Consider the following 13150-nt stretch of genomic DNA (forward strand, 5'->3'; position numbering starts at 1 on the left):
TGTCTGTGCGCCGTCTTATCTTCACTAACAAAACAAATTTGCAGCAACATAATCAGCGTTGAGTGGCGACTTCATTACTCTGTTTCTGTCAAACCGCATCAAAATTTGTTCGTGATAAGGCAGATATCTTAATAACTTGCGTATATCCAGTCTAGAAAGCAGGATCATGCACTGACCTTTTCTCCTCAGAGAGAACTCTGTTGGCTAATCTACCTGCCTCTCGATTTTATAAGAATCCCTATAAGAATCAGCTGGGAAAATTAAAGCCGAAGTTCCGTTCCTAAATTCCATCCGCAAGAAACTTCGCTGACGACATCAGTGCTCGACGTGACATGTTTCGTGTTATAATCACAGATTCGGGTATTATTTGTGCAGTGAAAGTCTAGGCAGGTTGTGTTATAGAAGTTCCTATGTTTGCATGCGACATAATAATTTGACGAGACTGTTAACTAAGCTCGGCCTGTGTCGATACTTTGTAACGTGACGGGTCTAAGGTGAAGTAGCCACTAGATTTTAATGCTTTACATCGCCTTCTGCTGACAAGCCTCCACGGTCGGTGAGAATTGCCAATTAGCAATTTCTGAAGCGTTATCTGCCTGACTAGTTAAGTGTTGAATTATTTGTTAGATGATGTTGAGAATGTCCGTAGCCCTTTATCATGGTTTTGTAAAACTAACGGTTCCCAAATAAAACGACCAAACTGATTTGTAGAAATATTAAAATAAAAAAAAACTTGGCAGTGGCTTAGCTCGGCTATGCCAGGATATGCGTAGCGAAAGCTAAGGCATAGCATGGTTAGCCTTGGTTAATCTTGATTGCAAGTCCAGGTTAGTCTGGTTGTCTAGCTATGTTGCGGCGTTTGGCCAGTCGTTCGGCGCGCTGTTCGTCTGTTTCCTGGGAGATTTGTTTCCTCTTCATCTCGTTCCGATGTCGATTCCAGGCCTCCTCCTGCTTATCAGAATTGTCACCGTCTATGGTTGCGGCGCACGCGTGCTCTCCTTTTCAATCCTCTGACACGTTATCAGGCATGCGACGCAGCTGGCGATGCTAGCGGTGGCGAGCGGTGGCGAGCGCAACGACGAGGAACGCGGTGTGACATACCATATGGCGGCGGCGGAAAGGCGCGGCGCTGCGCAGCGGCGGAACACCTGTGGCTCGGTGCTACTAGTGGCGCATGCGCAGTAGTGACTAGGGAGCGAGCGAGAGAGAGAGAGAAATATCTGCGGCGAAGCGCGCGTTGTGACGTCATGTGCCTCCTCAGTGCACCGCCACGGCGAAATTGCAAGTTCGCGGCCAGTAAAGCTTTCGCTTTAAAATACACCACCCTTCCACTCTTGTGAAGAAGGATGAACAGCGAAGCTGTGTATGTGGGCCCCTTAATGGCGAACTGCACCTCCACCACGGGTCGGCCGGGCACTGCACTATCTTCGGGATGTTTTCCTACACGCGGACGCGATAGTGGGGAAAGTAGCCCTTAAAGGCTCACTCACACTAGGGCGACCCGACACCGAATTCAATCCGCCGACTGTCGGCGACAGCGTTTCTTACTTTCGTGTCAACGCCTCTGTAACACTGTGCGGACGCCATGCCCTCCGCCGACCGTCGGCAGATTGTCAGCGTCACCAGATTTCGGCATTACGGGAGGGGTGGTGTTACAATGCCTAAATCAATAATGATAATCTATGTAGCGCGTCTCTAAAAATACATGTAAACAATGTTCAAAAGCAGAAATCGATTAACACAGGCTACAAAAACAGCATTGGCCGAAACGTGGCCTTCAAGGTAGTCGAAGTGAAAGCAAGAACGCACACTCATTTTAGAAGCCACTAGACAGTACACTCACCACATCGTAAGGTACGTAATCTAGTTCAGTTCCGAATAGTGTTTAGAAAACATCTTTAGCAAATGTGACTTGCAGGCAGGTTCAGAGACATTTATCGAGTGGTCAACGCGTGGCGACCGGTAATGCGGATGCATTATATTAATCTCCCTTTGTGTACCGACTGCGGCGTGAAAGATGCCATGGAAATGTTTTAGACGCAGTCTTTTTTTGTCGGCTCCCTAGCGTCTCCCAGTTTAATTCTTTCTTAACGTTTGTCACACTGAAATTGACGCCGTGTTTTCTTGAAACATACCGAACAGCTAAATTCTCCATTCTCTCAAGCTTCTCCGTGTCACGCGCTGTGGGAGGACCCCATATTACGCATGCAAATCCAAAAACTGATCGAACATGATTTATAAACATAACTTGCGCTGCGGCGTTATTTCAGGTTGAATCCAGTGACATTTTGTTTAAATTGTTGAAATACCTCTGAGGAATAATTTCAAATATAGAATCTGCAATCTGTTTGCATAGCGGAATAATTTATCTTTGCAGAAGTCATAATGACAAACTGAACAACCGCATTCTGCAAAAGCATAGGGAAAACTAGGCATTTTTTTTTCTATCCGAGTTTGGCGAAAACTAGCTTCGGAGGTTGGCAGCACTGTCTCCTCATTGCTGAAGATGGAGGGGAAGAAATGCACCAGACAAGGCCGGTCTAAGTAAATATTTAGAGAGGAGATCCGGCAGCATAATTTGGTGCCGTATACATTAAGCTTGCATGCCCTAGCATGTGCAGCTAGCCCACTTCGCCTTTATCGAAATTGTGGTTATCTTAAGCTAATCAAGCCGTTAGTCGGGCTAATGTGCAGTACAGAAAAGCGCAGTTTCAAAATAGGAAATTGATTCATTGCACTAGAAGTACGAATAAAGTGTAGAATAAATATAACAAACGCGAACAATGTTTCAAACTAACAAGCAAAATGAATCTAGAATGTAGGGGGAAACAAGCAAAAAAAATGCTTCCCAACTGTCGCCATCGAGCCAAAAGAGTCTTTGAAACAGCTCAAGTGAGTCTCTCGAGGCGCGTCTTTATATATGGATGGATGGATGGCTGTTATGAGCGTCCCCTTTGGAACGGGACAGTGGGTTGCGCCACCAAGCTTTTGCTGATATACTGCCTAATGTCCTACCCAAGTCAAAAAAGAAAAAGAAAGAAAAAGAACCTATGAACTCTTACAACCACATTTTCTGACTCCCTATCGCGAACTTTGCTTTTGTACGCCTCCGTTTTTTGTCGTTTCCCTACGTTTCATCCACCAATCTTCCAATCGCCTCTTACTAATCTCTATAGCGGACACGTTTACGTTTCTCCTGCTCTCGCTGAACCCAAGGGCTTCAAGGAGGCCAGTGGTGCCTAAATTTACTGCTGGGCAGGTGTGTTCACATTCTAATAAAACACGCTCCATCGTTTCCCTACCTTTACCGAAGCAAGCACATGCTTCTTCTTCCTTCTTATATCTCGCTTTGTAGGTGCGTGTTATAAGGCATCCTCATCTCGCTTCGAAAAGTAATGAGCTTCCCTTTGAGTTATCATGAATGGTTTCTTTCCTGATTTCGTTTTTTCCTCTTAAGTAGTTACTCATGGCCGGTTTCTTTTCCATTGCCGCCACCCATGAGATTATTTCAGCCTCTCTGACTTTCGGCTTGACGTTCTTTGTTGGTGTGGTGGCCACCCTACCGGCCGCATACTTGCTGGTAGGCTTCCTAGTTCTTTTCCTCCACAGTGAATCAATGTTTTTTCTGTACAGATACCTGAACACTTTCCCAGCCCATTTCCTTTCTTCCATATTCCTCAGCCGTTCTTCATACTCAATTTTACTGCGAGCTTCCCTCAGTTCAAAACTAGTCCAGCCCATATCACCCGGCACAGCTTCATTTGCAGTCTTCCCGTGAGATCCCAATGCGAGGCGACCCACTGACCTTTGGTTCCCGTCGAGTCCTAATTGTACCCCTAATTTAAAGCAAACAACCGCATTTCCAAAAGTAAGCCCTGGAACCATTACACCTTTCCACATACCTCGGAGGACCTCGTACCTATTGGATCCCCATAGCACTCTGTGCTTCATTATGGCTGAATTTCTCTTCTCCTTTACTCTTATGATTTTTTCCTGCGTTTCCATATATCTATTGCCTTCGTTTATCCATATACTGAGGTATTTATATTCTGTTACCCGAGGTATTTCCTGGCCCTGTATTGCCAGAAGCAGCACTGATGAGCACCGTCTGTCGGAAAATCAAACGAGATAGCTTTCGGGATTTCTGAGACGACCGGTCGGACACGTCTGTGACCACATGCTATATAAATCCTCTAGGGGTTGTCCGCTCGTCCAGGAGCACGGAGTTCAAGTAAGCCGACCGTCGCTGGCTGCCCCGACAAGGTTCGCTGCGAACACGCACCTAGCGGGTATGCGATGCCGAAGTCGTTCACTTGGGTCACGAAGATGGCGTGCAGGCCCGCGGTGGCCAGTCGGCCTTCTCCGCGGCGCCTCGAGGACGAGCGGGGGAGCGCAGCGCTGGCCGCCGCAACCAGGGCGAACAGTGCAGCCTTGCCCAGAAGCAGCGCTGCCACCAGGCGCCACTCGAACGCGTGCAGCCGCAGCTGGCTCAGGTTGAGGAAGAGAAGCGCCGAGAGGCACACGTGCGAGGCCAGCAGGTCCAGGGCGCGCACCTCGCGGCCTTTTACCAAGCGAGCCTTGCCCGAGGCGAACCTGCCTCGGAGTAGACGTGGAATATAGGTCAGAGAGGTGGTGAAACTGCGATACGATTGGCGCGATGCGGTGAAACCACACCCGGGCAAACTCCTGCATCCGCATAACAGATTTAGAACGCCGACAAGCACTCTAGATGATAGAACACCGTGCGGGTTAGTGCTGGTTCGTGGCTAATAGTAACAGCGTAGCGAAAACGAAGCGCACATGTGTCCATGCCTTCGTCTTCATTTTGAGCGCATCGTTATTATTAGCCATGGATGAGCGATATAGTGTGCCAAGAGCGGTTGTCGTAGCAACGAGAGCTAGCAGTTACGAACCGCGCGATTCGAAGTGACAGCAAATGGTCGGGGCGCCGTCAACGAAGTTATACCTGAGCGTCCTGGTTGTGACCAGCAGTTGTCCCTCAAGTAGTTTTAACCACTCGCAGGAACCAGTCATGTTTAAATGCTTCCACTACACTAGGCGACTGCTTCACGGATCGGCTAAAGTGTAACCCAATGCTTCTTCACGGCAGTATACCGTGTGTCCGAGCTAACGTTAGCCATGCTGGTAAAAGAAACAAAAGTATTTCAATATCGCCCAGCAAGATACGATTATAAGACTTGCGGTGTTCGATCGTCAGAGGTCGACAACTGAACAGCGTGCACCTTAAAATCGCCTCTTGCATCATGTTTCTCAAATTCTTTTTTTTTAACAGCTTGGCTAACGTTAGCTGCCACCAATAACACAACAATACCGATCGTCCAAAAGGTACTTACTGAGCAATGAGAGAGAGGGGGAAAGAGAAAGCTTAATCCTATCTGGAGAGGCTAGCCTAGCGAAAGGCTTAGCACGCTCTACGCCGGGTGAGACAGTTGGGCATTAAATAAAAGGAGTGAGAAAAGCAAACTATAAACACACACACACTAACACGTACATGGGCGCGAAATGCACTTACATAGCCTCATTGAGGCGTATTCATCCTGCAGAAGGGCTACGAGCGCTTCAATGGACCTCAGTTCAGAGCCAGGACACTGCCACAGTCTAAGAAGGTCCTCAAGTCGCATACAATGTCGCCTGTTTAGAGCCTTCTTCAACACAACCCTTGAGGTTGTAAAGCGTCTGCAAATACAAATCGAGCAGCGCAAGTTCTTATCAACCTTAGCGACGAGTGCGCGGCAATGTAGTTGCGGGACTAATGTGAGCCAGCTTTTGGTTCACAAACGCACACTGATATGCCAGCACATGGGCGTTCTAGCGCATGGAAGTCCTGTGTCTATACGACAACGCAAGCCGCGACTTCGTGCTCGGTGACAGGACGCCCACCACCGCCGAGCCGCTCGGGCGAAGGTTTGCGAAACAGAGAAACATCCATCAGACACGTGCTGGCCGTCCGGCGTTCCATGCTCGAGTGTGTGGGTGCCAGAAAACCTGCCGCTGACAATGAATATTGGATGACTTGGCCTCGTTCCTTCTGGTACTAACGTCCTGCCAGTGTGTGCGCTTCGTAAGGGTCCCGAGCATCGCGGCTCTATAGACACGCACGCACGCGAAGTCATGTAACGAAATGCGCAAGCAGAGTACGAGACGCTGAAGTAGGCGCGGCAGCTTTCCCTCGGGTCCCTGGTCTTCGAGCGCTGTGTTTCCCAATGCGTTAGGCTGTCGAATTCGCTCTACGTGGACATACGGTTAAGGCAAACACGGGGAAAGCACGGAGGAGCCCTTCGAGTGTGCTCGCTTTTGTTATGCATTGCATTGTTCCGCGTGCGCGTCGCGCGATGGTAATACATAATTCTGTGAACGTTCCGCAATTCAACAGCCCTTGCATCTTTTCATCTGCTTCGAGTAAGGCGATTCATGCACATCGTGCAACACTTGCCACTCGGTGTCAAGATGGCTTCTATTTACTGTCGAAGTGGACTTAAGAAACGAATATCAGTAAAACGAAAGGTTCCAGACACTGTTCAATAGAAAGCGGAATCCTGACAAATGGAACGAGACACATCTTTGTCGCAAATAGTTCTTTTTTTTCGCACTAACGCCTCCAATATCCCGCAGGCGTTGAGGGAGTGACTTAGCTCATTTTAATAGCGTACTCGGGTGCTCCACTCTACACTTCCCTTTGTACATACCTGTATGTGGCTAGGTAGACCTGCGCCTGTGGTGACTTGCTCAGCCTAATTAGGTTACCGGCCTTCTTTTCTTTTTTTCTTTTTTTTCCTTGCAAGCCACAAAAAAAAATTTTGCCTGTCCTGGTCGAAGATTGTTGCGCTTTAAGATTCTTTTTTCCTGGCACTCTATGCAACTCAAGCGAATGTATGCAAATAAACGTAAAAACGAGCCTTACTTTCACGGATTGTTATTCGGAATTACAAATGTATTAATGTTTTCTTTTTCAGCGCATATACCCAACACAATACGCAGAAAAAGTCGTACAGCCCAGGAGTGCATTCGAACTTCATGTACGTGCGTATCAGCGTCATACCGAATGTATACAGTAACTTATAGCCTCTAAAAACTTTCAGAGTATCTTTACCATAAAAAAATCGGCGCAACCCATCTCACGATGATATCGACGTTAATACAATTAGCATTAAAGAAATGCAGCGGCACATCGCATTGACAAGACCTAAACGTGTCTGCAACCGGGCGCCTCTCTCCCGCTCCTTGCTGCAAACGCTACGCCATCTAGCGACAGCGCCGTAACGTTCCCGCGTGGCCCACGGTTCGATTCCACCGAACATCGGAGAAATTTAAAGAACCATTTTTATCATTGTACAGCAGTACATATCCAGTGGCACACACCTAGGTATCCAAGTTACTGACAAAGAAGTTCATTGAAAAGCGACACACACCGACTGGCACGTACCCAGTAACACAAGATTTATCAAAAAGTTTCGCTGAAAAGCAGCACAGACCCAGTGACATATAACTCAGCAGTCGAAGTCAGCGTAAAAGATGTTCGTTGAAAATCAGTACATGGGTACACACTGTCACAAACCAAATCAACAGACTTGGTCCGACGGTTGGTTTCCAGCCCTGATCCCTCAGACCCATTCGACCACGGATTACCCCTTGCTCAGATTCACGGGAGAGTGGTTACAGACAGACAGACAGACAGACAGACAGACAGACAGACAGACAGACAGACAGACAGACAGACAGACAGACAGACGGACGGACGGACGGACGGACGGACGGACGGACGGACGGACGGACGGACACAGACAGACACAGACGGACGGACGGACGGACGGACGGACAGACGGACGGACATACGGATGGACGGACAGACGGACGGACGGACAGACACAGACAGACAGACACAGACAGACACAGACAGACAGACACAGACAGACACAGACAGACAGACACGGACGGACGGACGGATAGATAGATAGATAGATAGATAGATAGATAGATAGATAGATAGATAGATAGATAGATAGATAGATAGATAGATAGATAGATAGATAGATAGATAGATAGATAGATAGATAGATAGATAGATAGATAGATAGATAGATAGATAGATAGATAGATAGATAGATGCTGAATATTGCGTGAAGCGCATAAGAATGCTAATCGCATTACATGCCGAAAGCCCTGCGACCCTTGTTCTGTCCGCTTGCATCGTTAGGAGTCACGCGCAATCACTGGCATGCTAACTGCATTTGCGGAAAATTTGTAATGCGATTAGCATTCCATGGGTACTTCACGCACTTTTCGGGTGCGAACTGTGCATCTGTCTATCTATCTGCGAAGATAGCAAGCCCCGTTTCAAAGAAAATGCTAAAGTGGACAGTCACTTTAGCATACTCTAAAAAGGTTGAAGGCGAAAGCCTGCGCGCTCACGAGACATTCGTTACATTACTTGACATTTTAATTCGAGTGCGTTTTATTGCGATAGCATATATATGGACACTCCAGGTGCATTTCTGCCGTCGCCGCCGGCGTCGCTGTCACCATCGCCGTGAGGTTCTGTACGAGTGAAAACGTGTGAGGGTTAGCCGGTGAACAGGGTTCAATCTCGCGTGCGCGAGCGAGGAACGCCGCCCAGATGCGTGCCCTGTCCAGTGGCGCGCGAGGCAGGGAGGTCAAGCGAGAGAGGAGGGACGTTCTTCTTCGCCGGCTGCTAGGGTGCCTCGATGTCCTCCTCGCCCGCCGCTCCGTACAGCGTGGAGACAACCGGGACGTTTACGACGGCGCTGGCCACGCGAATCGCGGACGCAGTAGTAGACGCCTTTGGCGGACGCCGTAGGGACGCGTTGCCGGCGCTCGTGTGTCTTGAAAGCGATCTGCGACGCAGCCAAAGTGCGCGCCTGCGCGGGCCTCATCTTCAAAGCGTTCTGCGATGTTTGCAGAGTGCACGTAGTTCCGGTAGCTTCGTATGCGCTGTGGTTTTGACGTTTCGTTCGCGTTGAAGCGACAAATGCACGGAGGTCAAGTGGCTCGTGGCTGCTGCCGCGATTCCTACCTCCAGCGTTTTCACAGACAGTTATCGCTGTCATTGAGCGAGATGTGTTGATGTTTACCTGTGCGCGCATGACACCGTGCTGGTTAATTTAGTTAAAACACGTTGACGGGCTGGTTGGTTTGAATCCATGATAGAATCTGTAAGCGCGACTGAACAAGGACCTAGAAAGAAGCAGACATACAAAAACAGCTCTGTCTCTGTGCGTCTGTTTCTTTCTACGTCCTCGTTGGCTCACGCTTACACATTGTTATTTTTAATTTAGTTAGTAAGCGAATTTTTAGCAAGTTCATATGGCTGATAAAACTACTATCCTTACTTCGTACAGCTATACCACTAATTTGCTATAGCAATCGGTGCTTCGCCTTTCGGGCGGAACTGCGAATATTTTACTTCCTATTGTTTTCTGCCACCAAAGGTCGTGGGTTTGAGTGCCTTAATCAGCTCTCCCTTAATTAGTCGTACCTTACTTAAGTTCACCCTAATTCACAACAAAGGTCGCGAGTTCGACTCCCACCAATGATCGAAGGTCTGCCTCCCACCAAAAGTTGTGGGTTCGAGTGTCTTAATTAAATGTGTCCTAATTGACTTCGCCCTAATTAACACCAAAGGTAGTCGGTTCGACTCTTGACCTTCACAATGTCAGTTGGAATCGAGCTTGGAGAGGCTGATTCGCCCATATCTCCATTTTTGGTCGTCGATTCGAGTGACTTAAATAACTTCACCTTATTAAGACCCATGTTCATGGGTTCGACTCCCACCAAAGTTCGTGCGCTCTAGTGACGTAACTAACTATATCTTAGTTAACTGTGTCTTAATAAACTTTACCTTAATTTACACCATAGGTCGTGCTGACGCTTCTTCTTTGTCTCGGCTTCACGCTCCTATAAAGAAATTCATGGCCTAACTTGCCCTACTTAACATCGAAGGTCGTCGATTCGACTCCCGGCAAAGGAAGTGGGTCTTGAGAACCTTCGCCTTAATTAACATCACAGGTCATTGGTTTGACTGCCACCAAAGGACCATGTATCGACTACCTGTGAATGTTCGTGCTGTTAACTTTGGTCCCATAATGCCAGACATCGGATTTTTCGACCAAGATTTTCGCCTTAATAAATCACCATCATCGGAACGGAGGCAGAGCGCCGCGTCGAGGATTGAGAATACGAGTGTGCTTACTCTTGACGAGCGTGTGAGAGCAAAAATATTCTGGTCTATATGCCCCAACAGACAATCATTTGGACCACTGTGCATGCATCACTGAGTAAGCGCTCGAATAGAAGGGCCACTAGTTACGTGCGACTGGGCATGTGCGACTGGGCATGTGCCACGCGCTACGTCGACATTCCTCACCAATCCTCCAGGATTGGTATGTGCCACTGATTATAGGCGCCCGAATGAACAAGCAGAACAAGAGACAATAAGTGAGAACGGAAACAGAAAATTGAAGAAGCCGGCTATGCAGAAGTGAAGAAGTCGACGACAGAAGTAGCCGAGCGTAGGGAACGAAGTGAGCAAAATTGCCCCAGAGCGCGCTTTGAGCGAGGGGTGTTGCGCTACGTAGAAATGCAAATAAGAGAAGTGATAGCATTTCATTTAACATCAAAGAAAACTGTGCTTGTCACGAATTCACACATATGCGAGAGGTCCGTCTAATTTTCAGTTAGTTAGATAGTTATTTAGTCAGTCAGTCAGTCAGTCACTCAGTCACTCAGTCACTCAGTCAGTAAGTCAGTCAGTCAGTCAGTCCAGTCGGTCGGTCCAGTCGGTCGGTCCAGTCGGTCGGTCGGTCGGTCGGTCCAGTCGGTCGGTCGGTCGGTCGGTCGGTCGGTCCAGTCGGTCGGTCGGTCGGTCCAGTCGGTCGGTCGGTCGGTCCAGTCGGTCGGTCGGTCGGTCGGTCGGTCGGTCGGTCGGTCGGTCGGTCGGTCGGTCGGTCGGTCGGTCGGTCGGTCGGTCGGTCGGTCGGTCGGTCGGTCGGTCGGTCGGTCGGTCGGTCGGTCGGTCGGTCGGTCGGTCGGTCGGTCGGTCGGTCGGTCGGTCGGTCGGTCGCAGCACAATATACAGTGTACAACACAAAGCGGGCAGAAAAATACAAAGCAGTAAAAATATACAACTTTCTATTTATGTTATTTAAGTACTAGATATAGCGAACTAGACCTCCAAGCACGGAGGGCATGTGGTATTACAGTGTGGAGTGCAATCTGGTAGCGTAAACACATATAAAGCTATTCACAATATCCAAGGCAATGCCAAAAGCAACAAAAGATTGGCTGAGGTTTAGCTCTTGTACACCCAGTTATCCCGAACGAAAGCTCTGTTGCTTGGTTTTGCAAAGGGTATATGCACACAGTGTTTCATTAAAGTAGGGCGACAGTCTTTCAAACACGTTACACGCGCTGCCGAACGGTTTGTCCGTGAAGTCGCGGTGAAACCTGGCCGTCGCACTCGAGCTTCCGGCCATCCGAAGGGTTTGGTTCGTCAAACGTTCGTTGTGGCAGCCGTTGCTCGCATCCACGGCTTCGTCCCGTTCTGCTTGTTGTTGATCGTGTTGCTCAACGACGGCGGCGGTTGCAGTAGCTTCGATCTTGGCATGCTTCCGCGCTTCGTAAGCTTCTCTATAAGCGCTATCTGGCCTCCCTTTGCTCCGGTGCTTCAGCAGGCAACTCTGCTTGAACCTGCCGTCTAGCTATATCTACTGGATGACTGGACTCGGCCTGTCGCTTGCGCTGAAGCGCACACACAGAGGGCCCAGCCGGCGCACCATCCATTGGGAGACTGAGCGACCAAGCGCCGAAGAAGCAGCCATTTTAACTCTCGTCTACCCACGTCATACCGCAGTGGGGAGGCTCTGAGCGAACGCAGCTGCGACGCCTCTTCGCAGCAGGTCACGTGGCGTGACGTCACACTTGCCACACTTGCGCTCCGTCGGCTCAGTCATTGCGACGCGATGAATGAGTTTGAGACATGGCGTAGTAGAGCTGTCGCTCTAAAGAAAGACAAAGTTCGAAAGTCATTTTGCAGACGTAGGTAGTGAGCTGGGAAGTTCCAGTCTATTTCTATCAGGGAAGTTCCAGCCTAATTCTAGGAAAAACGAAGACTTGGATGTGTCAGTTATTGAGAATTAAGGAGTTAATGAGTGACTTTGGTGGTGTCGGTTGAGTCTGGTTCTTAACGGAAACAAGTAAGACGAAGGATCAAGAGCAAATTTGTTAGTTAAAAGTAAAGAAATGGACAATTTTACTATGACGCATGGACTTTCTGCCATTGTTGTGCTAGAAGAGATTGAAACGCATTGGGAATTGTCTCGGTAAATTCGCCAGTCGTGCACTCGGTAGCTAAAATGGACATGGCAACTGTAAGAGGCACTTACCCCAGGAGAACGACGGTGAAGCACTTCACCAACGTCCATGAGAAAGCCACGTGGTCGACCCTAGAAAGGCAGGCAACCGGGCCTTGGGTTGCTGTTGGGGCGACGACCTCGGACGCATCCCACATAGCTGTAAATATTCTTCGAGTCTGTAAAAACAGTGTTCACAACTTTGTAAACGGAGTAGTCAATGGAACTTGTGAGTTGCTACCCAATTGTACTGAATTTCTGACGTATTTCGGAAGTATTTCTTACTATTTTTAACGTACTTTCAGCGTGGGTAGGTCTGGAATGTGTCTATGTTCGTTTCAAGCTGGGCGACAAGCACGCAACTATAGTGGCACAAGGCTTAGCGCATGGTTCTTTGACCTCACTAAAAACCAAAAGGAGTTACTAAGGCTATAGGATAACGCGCAGTTGCAGTGATCGACTTAATATAACCTTAAAACGGTTCACTAATGAAAGGGATACTATATATATAGTAACACTAACGTCTTTCTCTGTATTTTCTTATTTTGTATTAGATTCACATTTTCATTCAAATGAAGATTGATTGACTTAAGTTTAACTGCAGAACGTGCCGTTTTGACAATTTTTTAACCTATCTAGAACCAAACTTTCATGATAGAAAGATACACATTAGACTAAGGGCATCAATGGTGCATTGCTCACTGTCATCTTGATGTTGGCGTTCTTCCAAGTCTCTGTTATACATTGATGTCATGAGACATTGC

General features: G+C 48.3%; 1 protein-coding gene across 1 annotated transcript in view; it reads right to left on the reverse strand.

Moving 5' to 3' along the window:
- The window catches only part of LOC142570447 (uncharacterized), a 133315-nt gene extending 120757 nt beyond the window's left edge, over positions 1 to 12558 (reverse strand). The window contains exons 1-2 of the mRNA XM_075678831.1: positions 12420 to 12558; positions 4283 to 4593 (exon numbers count right to left, since the gene is read on the reverse strand). Of these exons, the coding sequence (XP_075534946.1) occupies positions 4283 to 4593; positions 12420 to 12544 (436 nt within the window). The 5' untranslated portion in view covers positions 12545 to 12558. The remainder of the gene's footprint in view (positions 1 to 4282; positions 4594 to 12419) is intronic.
- Between the last annotated feature and the right edge of the window lie 592 nt (positions 12559 to 13150).

This window comes from Dermacentor variabilis, chromosome 2, assembly GCF_050947875.1.
Source record: "Dermacentor variabilis isolate Ectoservices chromosome 2, ASM5094787v1, whole genome shotgun sequence".
NCBI classification, from domain to species: domain Eukaryota; kingdom Metazoa; phylum Arthropoda; class Arachnida; order Ixodida; family Ixodidae; genus Dermacentor; species Dermacentor variabilis.